Here is a 20,970-nt window from a genome sequence, read left to right on the forward strand (position 1 = left end):
TACAATGTTGTGTAGTTTCTACTGTACAGCAAAGTGAAGTAGAGTTCCCTGCGCTATACAGCAGGTTTGTTCAAATTTCTAATGGTCTCAAAAATGTCAAGTTGTGTGTTTTGTAGTTTGAGGAATCAGGATCAAATAAGGTCCATGCTTCATAATTGGTTAATCTGGTTTTATTAGTCTTTTAAAATCTGTAGACTCTTTTTTTCCCTTGTAATTTATTCCCTTGCAATTTATTTGTTGATTACAACCCTGTAAATTGGTAATTACAGCTAGAAGCTTGATCAGATTCAGGGTTTTCTTGTTCTTTTTTTCATTTGTTTGTTTTTATAAGAGCGCTTCATCAGTAGTGGTATGTCCCTCCAATAGGAGACACGAACTATCTTTGTGATGTTAGCAGCTATTAACGCCTCAATGCCTAGATCAAGTTGTCCATTTGGAGCTATAAAATGATGATAGTCTAATTCTGTCATCTTCTTTATTATATGAAATATATCTGTAAAGAGAAACTAACCCCATGGCTTTTGTCTGGTTTTCCAAAGATGCAATTTATGATGGAAAGGCAAAATAAATATTTGATTTTGTTTTCCTTTTATTTATCAATTTTCAAAGTAAGAAGTTGGGTTCCTAGCATTCTCCAAGGTGATCCATTATCTGGGGCGATAGGGTATTATTATGAACTCATTGGTTTAAACATTTATGTTTATATCCATTGCTGTTGTTATCCTTATTGATGCTTATATTATTCCTTCTTTGGTCAGCTAGAAGCCTCTACAAGTTGGTGCCTTAATCCTTTTGACACAACTCTGGTAGCCTTTCTATAATTTTTTTTATAGCTTCCTTGCTTTCTTATATTGCAAGATGTTTCATGCTCATGTTATATATTTCCTTCTACAGATCTAGAATCAACCATTTCTTTAAGAAACCTTGTTCTTTTTACAGGAAAACAGTATTTGGAGACCTCAATCTGGGCACTATGGGTACTTATTAATACTGGTCATAAACATTTTATTCTGACTATAATATGCACAACTTACAAAGTCTAGGTTGGGGTTTTTTTAATTCATTATTTCATTTGATTTATAAAGTTGCTCTTTAGTTTTTGTTGCAATCAAATGCAAAAACAACTTAGATATAGTTTTAAAAAGAGTCAAGATTAATACAGGGACTTCCCTGGTGGCGCAGTGATTAAGAATCTGCCTGCCAATGCAGGGGACACGGGTTCAATCCCTGGTCCCAGAAGATCCCACATGTCACGGAGCAACTAAGCCCATGCACCGCAACTACTGAGCCTGCGCTTTAGAGCCCGCGTGCCACAACTACTGAAGCCTGCATGCCTAGAGCCCGTGCTCCACAACAAGAGAAGCCACCGCAATGAGAAGCCCACACACCACAATGAAGAGTAGCCCCCACGTGCCGCAACTAGAGAAAGCTCATGTGCAGCAACGAAGACCCAACACAGCCAAAATTAATTAATTAATTAATTATTTTAAAAAGTATTAACACAAAAAATTGCATCATCTGTTTAGAGTTTTAAGCGGAAGATAGTCACATATTTTTTGGTATCATCATTATAAAACATCAGAAATGCAAGTATTTCTTATAAAAAATTGAAAAGGAAAAAGTCAAACCTACATAGGCCATTGCTGTTAATGTGATAGAGAAAATCTCATGTTTAAAATAGGGTCTATTATATTGATTAATAATTTTCGTTTGTAATCATTTAACTTAACGGTATTTATGATTAAGTACTTCTTGATCTTTATGTTTTCTTTAGGGTGTTCTTCTTTTATGTTTTCTTTAGGGTGTTCTACTACATGTAGTAATGGCCCTGAAATAATTGACTTTGAAAGGATAGAGAAGTATAATCTCATTGAGACATACTCTGAAACATAATAAAATAGATCATATTCACTTCTTTTTGTATTTCTATGTTTTTAAGGATCCTTTAGGAAAAAGACCCAATCCTCCCCCTGTTTCTGTGCCCTACTTGAGTCCTCTAGTGCTTCGTAAAGAACTTGAATCTTTGCTAGAAAATGAAGGCGATCAGGTGATTCACACGTCCTCTTTCATCAATCAACATCCAATCATTTTCTGGAACCTCGTTTGGTATTTCAGACGTTTGGACCTTCCTAGTAACTTACCAGGACTTATCCTCACATCTGAACATTGTAACGGAGGTGTACAGGTAGGGAACCAACTTCAATACTTATACTACATTGGTGTTGGTTAGGATGAGGCTTAACTTCAGGTAGCAGGAAGTATACAACAATAGTGGCTTAAGTCATAGGTTATTTCTCTCTCACTTAAAATTTTAGATAGGTGGTCCCGGGATGGTATAGTGTTAGAGACTTGAGAGTCTTCTATCTTTTTGCTCAGCAGTGTGACCTCCATTTCCAAGTTTTATACCTGGTCTAGGAATAGCTGACTCTACTTACAAGCTGTCACATCCACATTGCAGCCAGCAGTTAGAAGAAAAATGGATGAAGAAGAGTATGTCTTCTTTCTCTAGGGACAGTTTCTAGAGTTGCACATAATCTTTTCATATGTATCTGTTTGGCCTAAACTTAGTTACATGGTCATTTCTAGTTGCAAGGGTAGCTAGAAAAGGTAGTTTTTATTCTGAAATATAATATTCCCAGCAGAAATTCTCACAACTTATTTTAAAGGACTCATATTAGCCACATTTTTCAGATGATACAACTAAAAATTACGGAAGTTATTTTTGCTAGGTCACATACCTCGTAAGTGGAGGGGGGCCAAGACCACAGTCTGGCTCTCTGACTCTGAAACTCCTGCTTTGCTTGAGGTGGCATCCCTGACTCCCCGGGAGACAGTGAGCTCCTAGAACTCCTTCATTTTATGATACTGAATATTGAGAGATACCCCCAACCCCAAACATACATCAGGGGCACAACAAACTTTTAGAGTAGTGTAAATTCTATTTTGACTCATTTATTTTAAGTAGTAGTCAGTACAACAAGATAGGAGAAACCATTGCACTTTCTTACCTTAAAATTTGTTTTGATGGAGGTTAACCTTTCTTGTGGCTGCTGTGCCAGTTACCAAGTTGTCATTCAGTCCCTGAAAGTCAGAATGAGAAACATGCACCTCAGAAAATAATAACATTTGTAATCAGATATAAATAAAAATTTTTAAATTTTCTCAGAATTTTAGGTCCAGAATTTTGAAAGAACTCATCTGTTTTATATAATCAAGCTTTGCTAGGTCCACTGGTAATTATTATTATGCTTGGGGTACTAATACTTTCTACTGATCTTTTTTAGCTTCCCCTGTCATCTCTGTCCCAGGATAGCAAACTCGTGTATATTCAGCTGTTATGGGATAATATCAACCTTCATCAGGAACCAGGAGAACCTCTGTATGTCTCATGGAGGAATTTTAGTAAGTAAAATAGAATTAAAGACATAAAACACTCAAACTGGAAACAACCCAAATATCCATCCACAGGTGAATGCATAAGCAAATTTTGGTACAGTCCGTCCACACAGTAGAATACTGTAGCAATAAAGAGAAATGGACTACTGGGGGGAAAAAATAGAATTAAGGAGATGATAGAAATAATTTTGCTTTATTTTTAAATCTTTCATTCATTTTTAGTATCTCCTCAAGATTTTTTCCATTTTCAAATTTTTTTGCTGTTGTACTGACCCATTTATCAGGGGTGTTTTTGTGATTCTTGTAGTTTATCTGTCAAATACTAATTTGGTTAGGTACTTGGAGAGTAAATTCTCTATAGTGGATGTGTTGGTATAGATCATAATTTTAATTATATGGGTACTGTTCTCAAAGATTCTGGCTTTATTTTTATTTTTTATTTATTTATTTATTTTTGGCTACATTGAGTCTTCACCGCTGCACACGAGCTTCTCCCTAGTTACGGCAAGCGGGGGCCACTCCTCACCGTGGCACACGGGCCTCTCACTGTGACGGCCTCCCCCGTTGCGGAGCACAGGCTCCAGGCACGCGGGCCTTAGCAGCTGTGGCTCACGGGCTCCAGAGCGCAGGCTCAGTAGTTGTGGTGCATGGGCCCAGTCACTCCGCGGCCTGTGGGATCCAAACCAGGGCTCGACCCCGTGTCCCCTGTGTTGGCAGGCAGACTCCCAACCACTGTGCCACCAGGGAATCCCCTGGCCTTACTTTTAGTTTTTGTATTTAGAACATATTTTTACAAGGGGTTTAAAGGGTTATCCAGTATTCAGAAGCCTTATGAGTCTGTAAGAAACCACAGACAACCCAGTAGGTAAGTGAGTAAATGGTATCAATAGGCAGTTCATGGAAGAAATATTAAAATGCTCTGTTCTATAGGTATACAGTGTACAAAGCTGTTGGTACAGTGATGCATACTGTAAGATTATTTATAATAATGAAAAACTTACGCAAATACCTAACAAGAGATTGTGATAAATCCACACTATGAGATGTTGGCAACCAAGAAAAAGAATGAGTCATTTGTATATAGGTTCCCGAAAGGATGGATTTTCGTTATATATTAAGTGGAAAAAAAAGGCAAGTTGCAGAACAGTATGTGATCTTTTCTCTTTTTTGTAGAAAAACGAAACCAAAAATATTTGTGTTTTTAATGTATGAATAGAAAAAGGTCTAAAACCGTATATGTCCCAAGCTGTTAACAGTACCTGCTCAGAAGAAGAAAGGAAAAGTTCACTCTGGTTTTTTTTTTTTTTTTTTTTTTTGGCTGCGTTGGCTACTCTTCGTTGCGGTGCACGGGCTTCTTATTGCAGTGGCTTCTCTTGTTGCGGAGCACGGGCTCTACACGTGTGGGCTTCAGTAGTTGCAGCATGCAGGCTCAGTAGTTGTGGCTCATGGGCTTAGTTGCTCCGCAGCATATAGGATCTTCCTGGACCAGGGCTCAAACCCGTGTCCCCTGCATTGGCAGGCGGATTTGTAACCACTGTGCCACCAGGGAAGCCCCCACTCTTTATTTTGTATTTTTACTACAATCTTTCACTACTTAGCAGTTTTTTTACTTAAGCTAGAATAAAAGAATCTGACATTTTCCCTTGAAATATGCCAATCACAAAATTATGGCTAAATATATTATAAGCTATTTTTGTCTTTCTGTTGTTGTTTTCCCAGTTCTGATATTTGAATGCTTTTTAAGCAGAAGCAGAGTAACTTTGAAATTTATGCTGGAAAATAATAGAATTATAACTGCCATTTCTTTAGTTGTTTTCCTGCATACCTTGAAATAGATAAGTGTTTTTAAATGTCCTATAATTTGTGGTGAGAATAAAATTTAGAACTCTCAAGAATAGCCTTGTTTCTTTACTTGATTGGCTACTTTAAACAAAGAATTGGTATATAAATAACATTAAAAGATATAATAGAATTGAGTGGTGACTTTTGGAAAAGCAGTATGGGGAGCTATGAAGTCCCATTTCCCAGCGAAACAACCATAATTGGTGAAAGTTATTTAAAAAAAGTGTCTACAGCTGTCGAGCAAATGAAGAAGTATTTATTCAAGAAAATATATTGTTCTTCCCTGGTGGCACAGTGGTTGAGAATCCGCCTGCCAATGCAGGGGACATGGGTTTGATCCCTGGTCCGGGAAGATCCCACATGCCGCAGAGCAACTAAGCCCGTTCGCCACAACTACGGAGCCTGCACTCTAGAGCCCGCGTGCCACAAATACTGAAGCCCGCACGCCTAGAGCCCATGCTGTACAACAGGAGAAGCCACCGCAATGAGAAGCCCGTGCACCACAACAAAGAGTAGCCCCCGCTCGCTGCAACTAGAGAAAGCCCACGTGCAGCAACGAAGACCCAACTCAGCCAAAAATAAATAAATAAATTTTTTAAAGAAGAAAATATATTAAATTTCAGTAAAAACGGTGAGTTTCTGTGGCATTTGAGCTACAACTTGCTGCTCCCCACCAGCCCCCAGTCAAGGGCTACAGCATCTCCCTGGGAAAGACAGGTTGCCAGCAGTTCTCATCCTCCCAGCTCTATTCAGTTCCAGGAGACAGGGAGGCTCACTTCCTCCACTCAGCCCCCATGCACTGCCAGCTTCAGCAACCCTCGAATACTGGGTCTCTGATTGTTCTCACAGCGTCTTGCTCATAAGGGAGAGGTTTTATGCCAGGAGAGGCAAGCTAAAACATGAGAGGCAACTGCATCCCTCCAGTACCCCATTCACAAAGCAGGGGAATCATTCCAAGAGAAGGGCCACTGTTCCCAGCTCCAGAGCAGTGGCTGAGAGACAGGCCATAAGAAGAGAGAGCTCTGAAATTCTCCCCAAAGGAAATGACTTTATTTGAGACAGACTGTGGAGAAGTTCAAGCCTGAAAGCACTCTTGGAAAGAGTAGAGATTTGGGTGAGAAGGCCAGCATTACCCTGATACAAAAACCAAAGACATCATAAGAAAACAAAACTAAAAATCTTATCACTTATGAATATAGACAGACGTAAGGATCCTCAACAAAATACTATCCAACCAAATCCAGCAATTCAGAAAAGCGATTGTATACCATGACCGAGTGCTGTTTACGCCAGGCATGCTGTGTTGGTTTGAAAATCAATTAATATATATCATATCAATAAAATAAAGGACAAAATCCATATGATCGTCTGAATAGGCACAGCTAAAGCACTGGACAAAATCTATTGCCCTTTGTTAAAAACATTCAACAAGGGACTTCCCTGGTGGTCCAGTGGTTAAGAATCCACCTTCCAATGCAGGGGACACGGGTTCGATCCTTGGTTGGGGAACTAAGATCCCACATGCTGCAGAGCAACTAGGTCTGTGCGCCACAACTACTGAGCTGGTGTGCTCTGTAGCCCACGTGCCACTAGAGAGTCCATGCACTGCAGCAGTGGAGCCCGCGCTCCACAACGAAAGATCCCGCATGCCGCAGGGAAGATCCTGAGTGCTGCAACTAAGACCCAAAGCAACCAAAAAAAAAAAAAGCCAAGCTAGGAATAGAAAGGAACCTCCTCAACCTAATTACGAGCCTCTGAAAACCCACAGTTGATATCATTTAATGGTAAAAGACTGAATACTTTCCCCCAAGTACAGGAACAAGACAAAGATGTCTGTTTTCATTATTTCTTTTCAACATTGTACTGGAGGTTCTTGCTAGAACAATTAGACAGGAAAATAAAAGGCATCCAAGATGGAAAGGAAAAAGTAAAACTATCTCTACTTGCAGATTATGTCATCTTACATATAGAAAATCCTAAATTAGAAAATCCTAAGGAATACACGCACACACACACACACACACACACAAAACATATGGAACTTATTAAATAAGCTTAGCAGAGTTGCAGGATATAAGATCAAAACATAGAAATCAACTGTATTTCTATATACTTTCAATGAATAATCCAAAAATTAAAATAATTCCATTTATAATAGCATTAAAAAGAATAAAATTCTTGGGACTTCCCTGGTGGCACAGTGGATAAGACTCCATGCTCCCAGTGCAGGGGGCGTGGGTTTGATCCCTGGTCAGGGAACTAGATCCCACATGCATGCCGCAACTAAGAGTTCACATGCCACAACTAAGGAGCCCACGTGCTGCAACTCAGGAGCACGCCTGCACCAACTAAGACCTGGTGCAACCAAATAAATAAATATTTAAAAAAAAAAGAATAAAATTCTTAGGAATAAATTTGATAAAATAAGTACAAAACTTATTATACTCTGAAAACTAAAATTATTGTTGAAAGAAAGTAAAGACCACCTAAGTAAATGGAAAGAAATCCGATGTTCATGGGCCAGAAAAGTTAATATTGTTAAGATGGCAGTACTCCCAAATCGATCTATAGATTCAGTACAATCTATATCAAAATTCCAGGTGGCTTTTTTATAGAAATTGACAAGCTTATCCTAAAATTCATATGGATTTTCAAGGCACCTAGAATAGCCAAAACAGTCTTGAGAAAGAAGAACAAAGTTGTAGGACTCATACTTCTGAATTTGAAAACTTACTACAAAGCTACAGTAATCAAGAAAGTAGAAAACTGGCATAGGATAGACATATAGGTCAATGGAATAAAGTTGAGTTTCCAGAAATAAACCCTCACATGTACAGTTAAATGCCTTTCAACAAGAGTGCCAAGGACCATTCAGTGGGTAAAGAATAGTCTTTTCAACAAGTAGTGCTGGACAACTGGAACAACATGCAGAAAAAATAAAGTTGGATCTCTTCCTGGTTCACTGCTAATTGGAAGAAAACTAGTGCAGCTGCTTTGGTGTAAATAGTTTCACCATTCCTCAAAATGGTAAACAGTTACCATATGACACAGCAGTTGTATTCTTAGGTATACACCCAAGAGAAATGAAGACATACATCCATGTAAAAACTTGTACACTGTTTTTAGCAGCATTTTTCTTAATATCCAAATAATGAAAACAACCTAAATGTTCATTTTAACTGATGAATGGATAAAGTATGGTATATCCGTACAATGGAATATTATTTGGCAATAAAAAGTAGTGAATACTGATACATACTACAAAATGAATGAATTTTGAAATATTATAGAAGCAGCAGCCACAAAAGAGAACAGAAAGTATGATTCCATTTATATCAAACGATCAGAATAGGCAAATCTGTAAAGACAAAATAAGATTAGTGGTCGCCTAGGGCTGAGGGGTTGGGAAGATAGAGTGACTGCTAATAGGTAGATTTCTTTTGGAGGAGATAAAAATGTTCTAAAATTGGTGATGGTTGCCCAACTCTGTGAATTAAGCAATAGTGAAGTTGCATATTATATTTGGGTTATGCTCTAAAATCACAACATAACATGAAAATCAAATCAAATCTGTTTAGCATGTAGAAAAACTAGGATCAAAACCCATAGCAGCCAGTATTCCCTCTTGTATTGTAACAGAGAACTTTGCTATTTCTGTGGTCTGAACACAAATGAAATATTCCTAGTTGCCTTTATTAAGGGGCTGGATTGTATGAAAATTACAGTAACTGGCTTTATGACAGACACTTAAAATGAGGCTGACTGGGGAACTTTTGGATACATAGTTCCATCTCAACTAATGTGGGTGTAATAAAATTGTATGGCTGCTGGGATTACCTACAGTATTAAAGTTTTCCCTTTTTCTGGGCCAAGCTCACATTGTTGATTTTTAATGGTACTGTGATTCAAGTATACCACTGAAGCACTTTTGTAATATATGAAATCTGTATAAATATTTGTTCTTAATAATTCTAGAATTACCCTTGTATCGATTAGGATTATACGCTACTGTATTTAATAGAAAACAACAGAATCTTAAACAGGTAAAGATTATTCTCTCACATGAAGAATTTATGAATTAGATACTCCAGGACTGTTAGGCAACTCCTCTGTCATCGGGGACCCCGGCTCCTTACGCTTTGTCTGCTTTTCCATCAGGAAAGATTCATGGTCACAGGATGGCTGCTGGCATACAAGATATCACATTGCAGCCTCAATCAGGAAGCCCTAAGTTCAGGAAAAGGGCAAAGGGACAGGCCTCTCCTATCTGAAGAAAGCAAGAAAAATATTTTTTAGCTGGTCACATTACTACATAATTTTACTTGTGATGGGGAGGTGGTGTTGAATAAAAAATGATACAAATCTGAAAAAAAACTTCTTTAATAATTAGAGTGACTAAATGTATTCTTTTACTGTGTTCTTATTATTAGATTCTGAAAAGAAATTGTCTCTCCTGTCAGAGGAACAACAAGCAACAAGCGCTTTAGTAGAAACCATCAGGCAGAGTATTCAACATAATGATGTTCTTAAACCCATCAACCTGCTTTCACAGCAAATGAAGGGAGACATGAAAAGACAAAGGTAATAATCCAGTATTTGGTACTTGATACCATTTGATATCAATACCATAATTTCATGGTATTTTAAAAATGATTTTTAAAACTATCTCTAGTTGTAAAAGAAACACATACTCATTGTAGAACATCTGATTGTCTTAAAAAGTGCTACCCGAATGCATTCATACTTGATCACAAACATAATAAAAATATCTGGGAAATAGATTAAATTTTAGGATGTAATTCATTTATGTCTAAAACGTACTGAGTCTTTGTGAAAAATTACTACTATTCACTGGAAACCTATAAATGTGTTAACATTGATGTTATACATATGTACTGCTCGTTCAGGTCCTGTCACGCATCTTATCTTGTGAGATGTAAAAAAAAAAAAATATGGGTTTAGGAGTAGAAACAATTTAGGAAGATGATGGAAGCAGTGAATTACAAACGGTATGGAGCTGTCCTGATCCTCTTACTATTTATTGTCTGCTAACACGCTTGGATCAGTACTCATCCCAGTCTCAGCATAAATGAATTTTGTGGTGGAAGCTTCAGAAAGAGAGACATAATACCTTCTATCAAACATAAACAGTGTTTCCAGGTGCTCTTCAAGTTTCTAGTCATGGCATCTTTGAAGACAGTCTCAGAAATGATAGGACAAGAATTCATAATGAAAATGGATAGATCCTTCTATAATCTCAACAGTTGAGGTAGAGATTATCTCCTTCACAGCCTAAAGAGCAGCCACTTTCAAGTATCTGTAGTTGCAGGACAGGGAAGGAATATTAGAAATGACATACTATGGCTTCTGGAGCTTCTAAAGAAAGCTGCATGGAGCATCATCAGAATCAGCATTACTCTCTAATTTTTTTTTCTGTAAATACTCAAATCAGTTCATCAGTTTCCCCTTTTGTTAACAAATGAGTCACGAGTCTCATTTTTAAGGTTTCATTTGTAACATGTTTATGTTCGCAAATCAAATAAAGGTGATTTATCCTTTACTGTTGGGTTAAGTAGTAGAGACCACACCATCTTTCATACTGTTTGTGTCCAAGGGTTTTAGACCCCTAACTTACTTAGTCTCTTACTGTGTCATGGGGCAAAAGTCTGCTTTTGTAGATCTGAATTAGAAATTAGAATTAAAAGTTACCTATTATATTGCTAAATAATTACAATAAAGTTAAAATAAGCTATTTTTAGTTATTTCGAATGTGAAGCTTTATGCCCATTAACTTTTAACTTTTTAATTTAAAACATAAGTTTGCAGGAAATTGCAAAGATAGTACAAAGAGTTCCGTTGACCCTTTACCCAGCTTCTCCCAAAGGTGACATAAGTGTAGTGTAATGTCAAAACCAGAACACTGACATGGATGGTGGATACATTACTGTTAACTAAAGAACCTAATCTTTTTTTTTCAAGTATAGTTGATTTACAGTGTTGTGTTCTATCACCATTTTAAAAAACCTTCATAGGGTATTTTTATGCTCTTTGACCATTAATTTTAAAAAAATATTTGTTTTATAGGAGTTTATACAGAGAAATCCTCTTCTTATCATTAGTGTCTCTTGGAAGAGAGAATATTGATATTGGTAAGTTCGTCAACTGGGGATTCCTTAAAGGGGGTTTAAGTCTTATTTCTTAAAGAAACTTTTAAAATTCTAATTGGTATGGGCAGATACTCCATTTGCCTTTAAAAAGATTTCTGCCTTTAAATATGCAGTTTAAATATGTATATAAAAATGATTTGGGGCTTCCCTGGTGGCACAGTGGTTGAGAGTCCGCCTGCCGATGCAGGGGACACGGGTTCGTGCCCCGGTCCGGGAAGATCCCGCTTGCCGTGGAGCGGCTGGGCCCGTGAGCCACGGCCGCTGCGCCTGCGCGTCCGGAGCCTGTGCTCCGCAACGGGAGAGGCCACAACAGTGAGAGGCCCGCGTACCGCAAAAAAAAAAAAAAAAAAAAAAAAGATTTGACTACCATTTTTAAATGCATAGCTTTTATTTTATTATTTATTATTAAGAAATACCAACTGTACTTTTGAAAATATCTTTCAGAGGCTTTTGACAATGAGTATGGACTTGCATACAATAGTTTATCTACAGAGATTCTTGAAAAGTTGCAGAAAATTGATGCTCCACCAAGTATCAGTGTGGAGTGGTGCAGGAAGTGTTTTGGAGCACCTCTCATTTAAATAAGATTCACTAGATTTTGGACACAGAACTGGGGGAATAGATTCAATCTGGAGACATTCAAGGTTTGTTTCAAATTACGAATTGGTGAAAACTGAAATGAAGTTATTTTTGGTACAATAGATAATGAAATGTAATTCATACTGAATCATCTCAGAAGGTAAAAATGCCACTAAAATGCCCTAGGGTTTACTGATGTTGAAGATTTACAATTTCTGAACTGTTTTTATCTGCTGAAAATTGGTTTTGCATTTCTCAGTATTTGTAGCAGTTCGATGAGTAACCATATTCATTCTTGGCGTTTTGTCTATATCTGAAGCTATTGAGTTTGGGGAATGGCAAATTAATGTAAACTTGCCTAACCCCAAAACAAACGAAATCTCAATTATAAGAGCAACTATTTGTGTATTGTGTATATATGTGTGGCTGTGTATCTACTCAGCCATATTATATTTATTAAAATTCTTAGATTGCATGTTGCAATAAAGTTTTCTGAAAGGGGGTCTCCAACTATTAAATAAATGACTACTACTAATTCGTATGTAGTCATTAATCTCAAAATTACCTGAAAGTCTGATAACTGCCTTGCCTTTGACTTTAAAATTAATATATATTTTTACCCTTCACGTTTATGTATTAGCTCCCTTAATGGATTGTATCTTGAATATCCAGTTACTTCCTTTCATCCTCTTCCCAGTATCATGTTAATTTGCAACAGCTTTAAAATTGGAATAAATGAGCCAGATAGTTTAAATGAAATTAATCAGCTTCATAATTTACAAAATTAAAATTCTTGTGTATGTCTTTGGGCCTGAAATTGTTCAGGCACATAAACTGTTGCTATTGGTCACTTTTAAAAACCTGTGGGATAACTTGCACTGCACACAGAATTTTATTCTTGTATAAAATTTAGATTTGTACACTTACTATTTGTGCATTTGTAAATACTGTTTTTTAGGCGGAATCAATTGTCTTAAAACGTTAAAGCTTATTAAACTTGTTGCCAGTAGGTTTAAGAAAATCATGACCTCACATGCCTCACTGACATTTATCATGCCTTTCGTTAACACATTCCTTAGGGACAGTAAATTTGCCTTATCTCTCTGCATGCATGGTTTGAAAAGCCAATGATTGTGTGTGCTCGCTTTTACAGTAATTATGCAGATGACTAAATCGGTTGATAATTATTTCCAAATGGTACAGTTAACAGCACACATCTCCTTCCTACCTGCTATAATCTTTTAAAAATTGTTACTATACCAATCTTCCAACATTTCAGGGTTAATAAGACCTATGCAGAATCCTAGTTTCAATTTGTGAAAGTGGTAAGTGAAAGAACTTGTCAGAAACTGTACAATTCTCATTGCCTTAAAAATGGATCTTTTGCACTGTCTCAGAGAATATATTTTTGCAACGTAAGACTTGGTACTAGTTTTAATACTTAACACTTATTGCCCCAACAGAAAGTTTGGAATTACTTTGCATATAAAAAAATCAAGGTTGAATAAAATGAAAACTTCTCAAGTTTGCTGTGCTTGTCTTACATTTTTAAGGCTCCTGAAGTGTGTAGTACAGCAATTCAAGCTTTTGTGATCTTCAGAATTCCAGTATTGTCTGTTTTCCTATTTCTCTGTAGTTCTCAATAACTTGAACTAAATTACCAAAGCACTTCCCACTAAAACGACCCTGTGATAAAGATCTCCTTACACATTTAATATTTTGCTATATTGTATCAAATTATAAAATTTCTAATAGCTTTTTAATATTAATCTAAATAACTTAGCCATTATATATTGGAAAGCTTAGCCTGTCATTCAGAAATTGAGACCGATTTGTATTAAAATTGCTTAAAGGCCTTTTCTTGCACCTACCACAGAAAGGGCAGTAAAAACTTGTAGCAAAAACAGACCAAAAAAAAGATTTCAAATCATTATCTATAGATTTAGTAATATCTAGAATGACTGTATGAGACTTAAATCCTGATTAACTTCTGAAAGCGATCTTTCAAATTATGGCAGATTGTTTAGCATAACCTTACACTGCTTTTAGATTTGGTATTAACTGCATTTCAGATTGATTATAGCAACCTGCAGTTAATGATTTAACAATCATAAACAAGTCTGACATACCTTTGGGATATTCAGTTGTTGCCCTTTTCATTTTTGGTATACACTAGTAATATAGGATTCAGTGTCTTTGCAATGTTAAACTCTTAAATCTGCCAGATTTCATAAGCTAGTATAGTCTAGGCCCACCTTACCTATCTGTCCACCTCAGTGACTGTACTCCTCAAAATAAGAAAGCAGGGTGGTTCTCATGTTTTATGCATTAGAATCTACCAGCTACTAGCTAGAATTCTGGGCTTACACCAGACCTGCCTTTTGGCATGTTACCCTCTAGGATTCAGCTGTAGTGTCAGTCCTTCTGGCACTGGGTATCTTTTTTTAAATGCTGTAAATTCAACTTATGACTTTGTCAATTGCCAATTAAGACTTTAAGACTTTTGTAACTTTTTAATATTTCATTAAGAGCTATGGGTGCTGTTCAGCAGAGTAACACAACATTGTAAATCAACTGTACTCCAATTTAAAAAAAAAAGCTATGGGGCTCTCCTCTATGAATCTTGCTTCAGGGCTGGCATTATTGGCCTAACCTGGGAACTTATTAATGGCTGTGGGGCCCCAAACTACCGAATCCTAATCCACTTTTTAGCCAGATCCCCAGGTGATTTTTACACACACTTAACTGAAGCACTTCTTCAGTCTCTACATGTTACAGCCGCTTGAAAATTTTGCTCACCTGTGGTTAATATATACTCTGGCAAAGGAGCACCTTTTAAAGCCTAATGTGCCTTCTTTTAAGACCCTTCTAGTCTATAATGGTTTGAATGAAGGTTCTTACTGCAAGTACTATAGAAACCAGACATAGTACATTAGAAAAAGCATACTTTGGGGGCTTCCCTGGCAGTCCAGTGGTTAGGACTCCACACTCTCACTGCAAAGGGCCTGGGTTCAATCCTTGGTCAGGGAACTAAGATCCCACACCCCACAAGCTGCATGTTGCAGCCAAAAGAAAAGTATACTTTCTCTGTGCGCATCCTTCACTGATGCAAGTGTTTCTAAAAAGAGGTACAGTCAACTCCTTCGCAGTGAAATATAATAAAAACGAGTTGAAAAGTTTTCTGTTAATGCATTAAATTTGCACTGGTTTTAAAAACTTTGTCAACTATTTTAAAATGGTATCCATTAACTATGCTTTTAACAAGTTATCCTTTTTACATATGACAAACGTCCATCTTCACAAGGGCACTTTTCATGTATCGTGTATAGATCTTTAAGAAAAACTGTATTCCTCAAAATAAAGTGTATCAAAGATTAATAGTCCTAGTCATTTATTTCCCCTGTATTGTTCAATGCCTTGCTAAAAAGCCAATGAGCATGCTAAGAGTCCTTTCCTGAGCCACCCACCAAAGAAACTCTGTCCTGGCCATCTCTTCCACTATCACAGTTCAGTCTCAGTGTCTGAATCTGAAGGATTATCACTTTCAGGTATCTCTTGCAGACTTTATCTACCACTAGATTATACAGTACCTCCTCTTCTATAAGTTTCTCGTTTATTTTATCATCAATTAAAAGTCAATAAAGGAGATGTGATGTCTGATCTTATTTATTTGTTACTCTAAAAACATCTCATTTTTGACTGGACTCAGACTTAGAAGTAGAAGCTCTCAGAGAGGACAGCCTCCGTCTCTTGGCAATCTGTTCCTGGCGTTTTTCTTTGGCCTCCTAAACAAAACCAAAAAAATAAATAAATAAAGGCAGTTAATGCTTATCTAGATTAAAAATGCAAATCCAAAGCCAGGCCTATTCCCCCCCACCCCCCAACACACAGAGGACTTACCTTCATTCTCTTGGCCAAAAGTTTAGCATATTCTGCAGCCTCTTCCTTATTTTTCTTAGTACGCTGTTTCTTCAGAGCAATTCGCCGACGTTTGTGTTGCAGAACACGTGGAGTAACAAGACGCTGAATCTTGGGTGCTTTGGTCCTAGGTTTCTTACCTAAAAATTCAGATAATGACTCAATCACCTCAATAATACCCTTGTTCAACAGGACCCACATTTACATTTTTAAAGCATTAGAAACAGATTCAAACTCAGTAGTTCCTATGAAAACTTATTTGTATGAGACAGTTTACTAGGGACCAGTGTTTTCCTATACCAATAGCTTGGATGTCAAGTTCAAGATCATCCGTAAATTCAGCATAGTAATAGGTTACTTTGCTCAACAGTTGGAAGTCATACCCCATACTTTTTTCTGTTCACTTTGATTTCCCTTCCACAATTACATTGTCTTGGGAGGATAGTATATCTCTGTACCGTTAAGACACATGAGCATTATTTTAAAAGAGCATTAACCGCATATTTAACTTGTCATGAAAACTAAGTAAAGCATTAACTGCATTCCACCATGCTCCTGGAGTGAAACTTAACATCAGACTGAAAGAATGAGCAAACGAATGAATGAATTTATTTGTTTGTTTGTTTGGTGGTGCTGCCCGGCTTGCAGGATCTTAGTTCCCCAACCAGGATTGAACCTGGGCCACCACAGTGAAAGCAGAGTCCTAACCACTCGGCCACCAGGGAATTCCTGAGAATATCTTCATTTAGCCTGTCTGATTTATAATCCAAAATCCTCTGGATTATAAATCTGCTTCAGAACAGGAGTCTTTTCAGATGCAGTGATTTTAGTTTGTGGACACCTTCTGGGAGCAATAAACACTTCAGATAAATATTCTAAGACTAAATGCTCAGTTGTTCAGGTTCTGCTAAAATAAAAAACCCTTTGGAATTATAAAGAAAAAAAGAACCATCTTAACAAATGTCTGTTAAGTGGCACTTAGTACACTAATGATATTTCCAGGGGTGCAACTGCAGGGAACTACCATATATTTGCCAGTTACTTCATTGAAAGTCATACCCGGCACACAGTAGGTGCCCAGATATTTCGTATGAGTGACCAATGAGCACTTACCATATACCAGGTATTAGCTTATTTAAGCCCCCAGTCCTGAAAACCAAAACCCAAGCAAAATTTTTCAGATCTGTCAGGAAAACCCAACCCAGAACTAACAGGCTATTTATTCCACTTATTATAAATGTTCATACAATTTACTACAGAAATATCATTACTGAGCATTGCTGCTGCAGACCTCACTACTGATGAGTTATCTTGCCTAATAAACAATATACCTTCTTAAAATATAAAACACCAAGGTTCCTGAAAAAACTAAAAATTGAGTTCCCATATGATCCAGCACTCCCACTCCTGGGCATATATCCAGACAAAACTGTAAGTCATAAAGATACACGCCACCCCTATGTTCATCGCAGCACTATTCACAATAGCCAAGACAGGGAAACAACCTCAATGTCCACCGACAGATGAAGGGATAAAGAAGATGTGGTAGGCATATACAATGCAATACTACTCAGGTACAAAAAAGACATAATGCCATTTGCAGCAACGTGGATGGACCTAGAGATTATCATACTAAATGAAGTTACAGTAAGACAAATACCATATATCACTTACATATGAAATCTAAAATATGACACAAAGAACTTTACAAAACAGACTCACAGAGAACAGACTTGTGGTTGCCAAGGGGGAGGGATGGATTTGGGAGTTTGGAATTCAGATGTAAATTATTATACATAGAATGAATAGACAAGGTCCTACTGCATAGCACAGGGAATTATATTCAATATCCTGTGACAAACCATAATAGAAAAGAATATGAAAAAGAATGTACATAAAACTAAATCACTTTGCTGTACTGCAAAATTAACACAACATAGTAAATCAACTACACCTAAATAAATTTATATACATATGAAAACCCCCAAACCCCAAACACTTGTACCCTGGTATTTTGAATAAAGTTTCTTTCCAACTTCTAATTCTCACAACTCTACTGCTATCCACATTCCAGTTGAAGTAAACGAAGGCCAGAAGTTAAAGCAACTTAAGTGGATGAAAGCATGTATTTCTTTGGTAAACAAAAAAATTAAAACCACTGATATAGAAAGAAAGCAAGTTGTGGGGCGGGGGTGTGTGTGAGAGCACATTCAATAACAACCCCCGAGTTTTCTGTCATTCTTTCAACTCCTAACCCCAAAGCAACGAACTTAAAATGTCTCATAAGTTATCTCTGAATGAACTTATACATCAGTGACCCAAAGGCAAATTTCCAAGAAAAATTCTATCACTCTAGAGGGCACTGGATATAATAAGGATTCATACCAACTGCACGTCTTGACCCTCTCTCTCCCCCACTATCTTCCTAAAAACTCAGATTCTAGGTAACTAGTAGGCAAATTTTTATCTTCTAACATGCACACAAAACGCTACGACGAATCAATGAAATTAAGCAAGCCCTAAACTGCATAATCCCCCATACCTTCTTTGTTTAGGGGCTTTCTCACAACATACTGGCGGACATCATCTTCTTTAGAGAGATTGAAAAGTTTGCGGATTCTGCTAGCTCTTTTGGGCCCCAGGCGACGAGGCACAGTAGTATCAGTGAGTCCAGGAATATCCTTCTCCCCTGAAAGAGAAAAATGAACAGACGTTTTAATTCAACAACCTCCTTACAAACAAGAACCCTAAATTGTTCAGGCATTATTAAAACAAGTCCACTGGTCAAAACTGTGGATACTGCAAATCAATCAATCAATCGACAATCAGCTTTAAATCAGTGTGGACAAAAATTAACTCAAGAATAAAAATCTCACCTTTTTTTACAATGACCAAATTGAGAACGCTCAGATTGGCATCCACAATGCAGCCCCGTACAGATTTGCGCTTTCTTTCTCCAGTCCTCCTTGGTCTGTAACAGGAATGCCCCTTACTCAGTAGCAGGCGGACTCGGCCATGGGTCAAGACACCTTGCTTCATGGGGAAACCCTGTTTGTCGTTCCCACCACTGATTCGGACCACATAACCCTGGAAGAGAACACAATGACACATTATAGAACAAAAGACTGTGGCCTCCAACAAGTACACTTCATTAAGACCAATCTGAAACTTAATAGCTTTCTCTGGTCACTAAATTTTGTCTTTACTTCCAGTTTCCCAAGTTCAATTAGCAAAGTCCTTTCAATCAAGCTACTTCTAGCCGATGCTTTACCAGAGTTAACAGCTCTTGGGGGAGAAAGACTATGTTAAGGAACAAAGCATCAATGAACCATAAATAAATACAAAAAAACCCTTCTTGGCACTTTTCAAAAAAAAATGGAGACCATTAGCTTGCAGGGCAAGAACTATGTATTTTTTCACGAACATAACCCTGACAGGTGATGGCTCCACGTTATAAAGTGACATCTGGAAGTAACTAAACCCAAGGTCAGAAGACAGAACCCGAGTTTGAACCCCATAACATTTACCAATTACCAACAGCGTTTACCATCTCTCTCAAATATTCTAACAATTCAATTCGGCAGTCCGGCAGGCCACTTTTACCTTCCATTCTTCACCCAGAGCGTCAGCAGCAACTTCTGTGGCCATACGCTTCTCATAAAAGGTTCGAAGTTTTCGTTCATCGTCCACTTCAATGAGTTTCTGGCAGCCGGTGGCCGGGAAAGAGATGTTCAGCTAAAAATTAAACGGGGGGGGAAAGAACTTCATGAAAATCGCAGAACCACTACAAAGATTATTCCACTGCAAAAAGCCTTTCCTGTCACCCACACACAACTAACAAAATTTGATACTACTCACTAAAGCATGTGTGTACATAAGACCGCGCAAGACACACTGCACTGAAAAAGTAGGACACATCTTTGAGGCCTCGCGGAATGACGCCGGGGCGAAGGGCGCTGCGCAGCCGCTGCCCCTCTCGGAGCAAGAAGCCCGACCTACTTGCTGCCAACCGGGCAGCAGGGCCGCCTCTATCCCGGCTGGGGGGCAAGACGCCACCATGGCGCTCCCCGCCCGGCGCAGCTCCAGCTGCAATCGCTCGCCATCCGCTCTCCCAAGGAGCTCCGGCCCCAAAAGAGCGATCCATCTCCTGTCTCAGGCCCTTCTCCATCCAGAGCCAGGATTCTGGAGCGCAGCGCCGTATTCTGGGGCTAGATCCACGTTACTCAAACCTAGCGCAACACCCGCCACCAGTCCCCACCTTCATTCTGAAGCTGCCGACCGCCTCCGAGGCGCCACGAAAAAGAGACCAAACTTCCGCTTAGCCCAGGTCACATAGGCTCTTCCAGTTCTCGCGAGACGGTCAGACGCCTGGGGTAGCGGAAATGAGCGTGGGTAGGCGGCACTTCCGGGGGTGGGGCTAATCAGCGGTGGGCGGTGCTAGTGAGGCAGCCCAGGTCTAGTTCCGAAAATTAGTCTGTCCACTCCTTGTTCTTTCCGCCGTCGTTCTGGGTCAGAGAGCATCCCCTCTCGGCCCCGGCCACTGCTTCTGATGACACCAAAGAGGGAGAGCGGGATCGGAGTCCGGCTCTCCTGGGCAGTCTTGTACCTCAGCCTCCGTCCGAAGATTTCCACTTTAGGAGCGTGCCCTTCCCTGGTTCCGGCTGTTCAGAACAAGACGCCTTGAAAGCTGTGGTTTGTTTTTTCCTTAAATACTCGATCATCCGCTTGTCCTCTAACCGCTGCAGTCATCGTTCTACCACAGAGTGATACACTCAGCCACCCTGTCACCCAAGCCAAAAACCATAATTACTCCAAGTCCTGGTACCTCCTAAATAGTCTCCCTGCTTTCTGTCTTGCCCCTGCGATCTTTTTAAAACTCAAAATTCTATCACTCCCTTTCTGGAAATGCACCATTTATTTCCCACTATAGTTAAATACTCTCCAAACTTCTTAACCTGGCTTTATAAACTTTCCACAGTCCAAAGCTCACCTATCGCCATTCGTTAATGCCATGCCAGTCTTTTCAGATTGCATGTCCTTCCTAAGAGAAGCCTTTCCTGAACACACA

The 20,970-nt window shown here is 38.5% G+C and overlaps 2 protein-coding genes and 1 long non-coding RNA gene across 6 annotated transcripts in view; 1 reads left to right on the forward strand and 2 right to left on the reverse strand.

The window, feature by feature from the left end:
• The window catches only part of LOC132523662 (uncharacterized), a 56,480-nt gene extending 44,826 nt beyond the window's left edge, over positions 1-11,654 (reverse strand). Inside the window, exons 1-3 of the long non-coding RNA XR_009541604.1 lie at positions 10,370-11,654; positions 9,301-9,505; positions 3,009-3,081 (exon numbers count right to left, since the gene is read on the reverse strand). This is a non-coding gene — a long non-coding RNA (uncharacterized LOC132523662). The remainder of the gene's footprint in view (positions 1-3,008; positions 3,082-9,300; positions 9,506-10,369) is intronic.
• Positions 1-13,508, forward strand: part of DENND4C (DENN domain containing 4C) — a 126,024-nt gene extending 112,516 nt beyond the window's left edge. For 3 of the 4 annotated variants that reach the window (XM_060155116.1, XM_060155117.1, XM_060155120.1), the window contains 5 exons: positions 1,940-2,185; positions 3,285-3,402; positions 9,669-9,819; positions 11,323-11,387; positions 11,850-13,508. In XM_060155116.1, the coding sequence (XP_060011099.1) occupies positions 1,940-2,185; positions 3,285-3,402; positions 9,669-9,819; positions 11,323-11,387; positions 11,850-11,986 (717 nt within the window). In that variant the 3' untranslated portion in view covers positions 11,987-13,508. The remainder of the gene's footprint in view (positions 1-1,939; positions 2,186-3,284; positions 3,403-9,668; positions 9,820-11,322; positions 11,388-11,849) is intronic. The other variant, XM_060155119.1, reaches the window with a different exon arrangement.
• A 2,126-nt stretch (positions 13,509-15,634) lies between these two features.
• Positions 15,635-20,264, reverse strand: RPS6 (ribosomal protein S6). The gene is made up of 6 exons (XM_060155121.1): positions 20,161-20,264; positions 19,506-19,637; positions 18,779-18,989; positions 18,445-18,591; positions 15,885-16,042; positions 15,635-15,769 (listed from the first exon to the last, which is right to left on the reverse strand). Exons 1-6 carry the CDS (start codon positions 20,164-20,166, stop codon positions 15,674-15,676), a joined length of 750 nt encoding a protein of 249 aa, XP_060011104.1. The 5' UTR covers positions 20,167-20,264; the 3' UTR covers positions 15,635-15,673.
• Positions 20,265-20,970: the final 706 nt, after the last annotated feature.

Source organism: Lagenorhynchus albirostris, chromosome 7 (assembly GCF_949774975.1).
Source record: "Lagenorhynchus albirostris chromosome 7, mLagAlb1.1, whole genome shotgun sequence".
Taxonomy (NCBI): domain Eukaryota; kingdom Metazoa; phylum Chordata; class Mammalia; order Artiodactyla; family Delphinidae; genus Lagenorhynchus; species Lagenorhynchus albirostris.

Bases quoted from the DNA above. Each gene is read 5' to 3' on its own strand.
- RPS6 (XM_060155121.1), bottom strand. The intron at 18,990-19,505 runs GTAAAAGTGGCC...GTTCTCTTCCAG, and splicing joins CTCTGGGTGAAGAATGGAAG to GGTTATGTGGTCCGAATCAG. The intron at 18,592-18,778 runs GTGAGATTTTTA...TTTCTCTTTCAG, and splicing joins TTTGGTCATTGTAAAAAAAG to GGGAGAAGGATATTCCTGGA.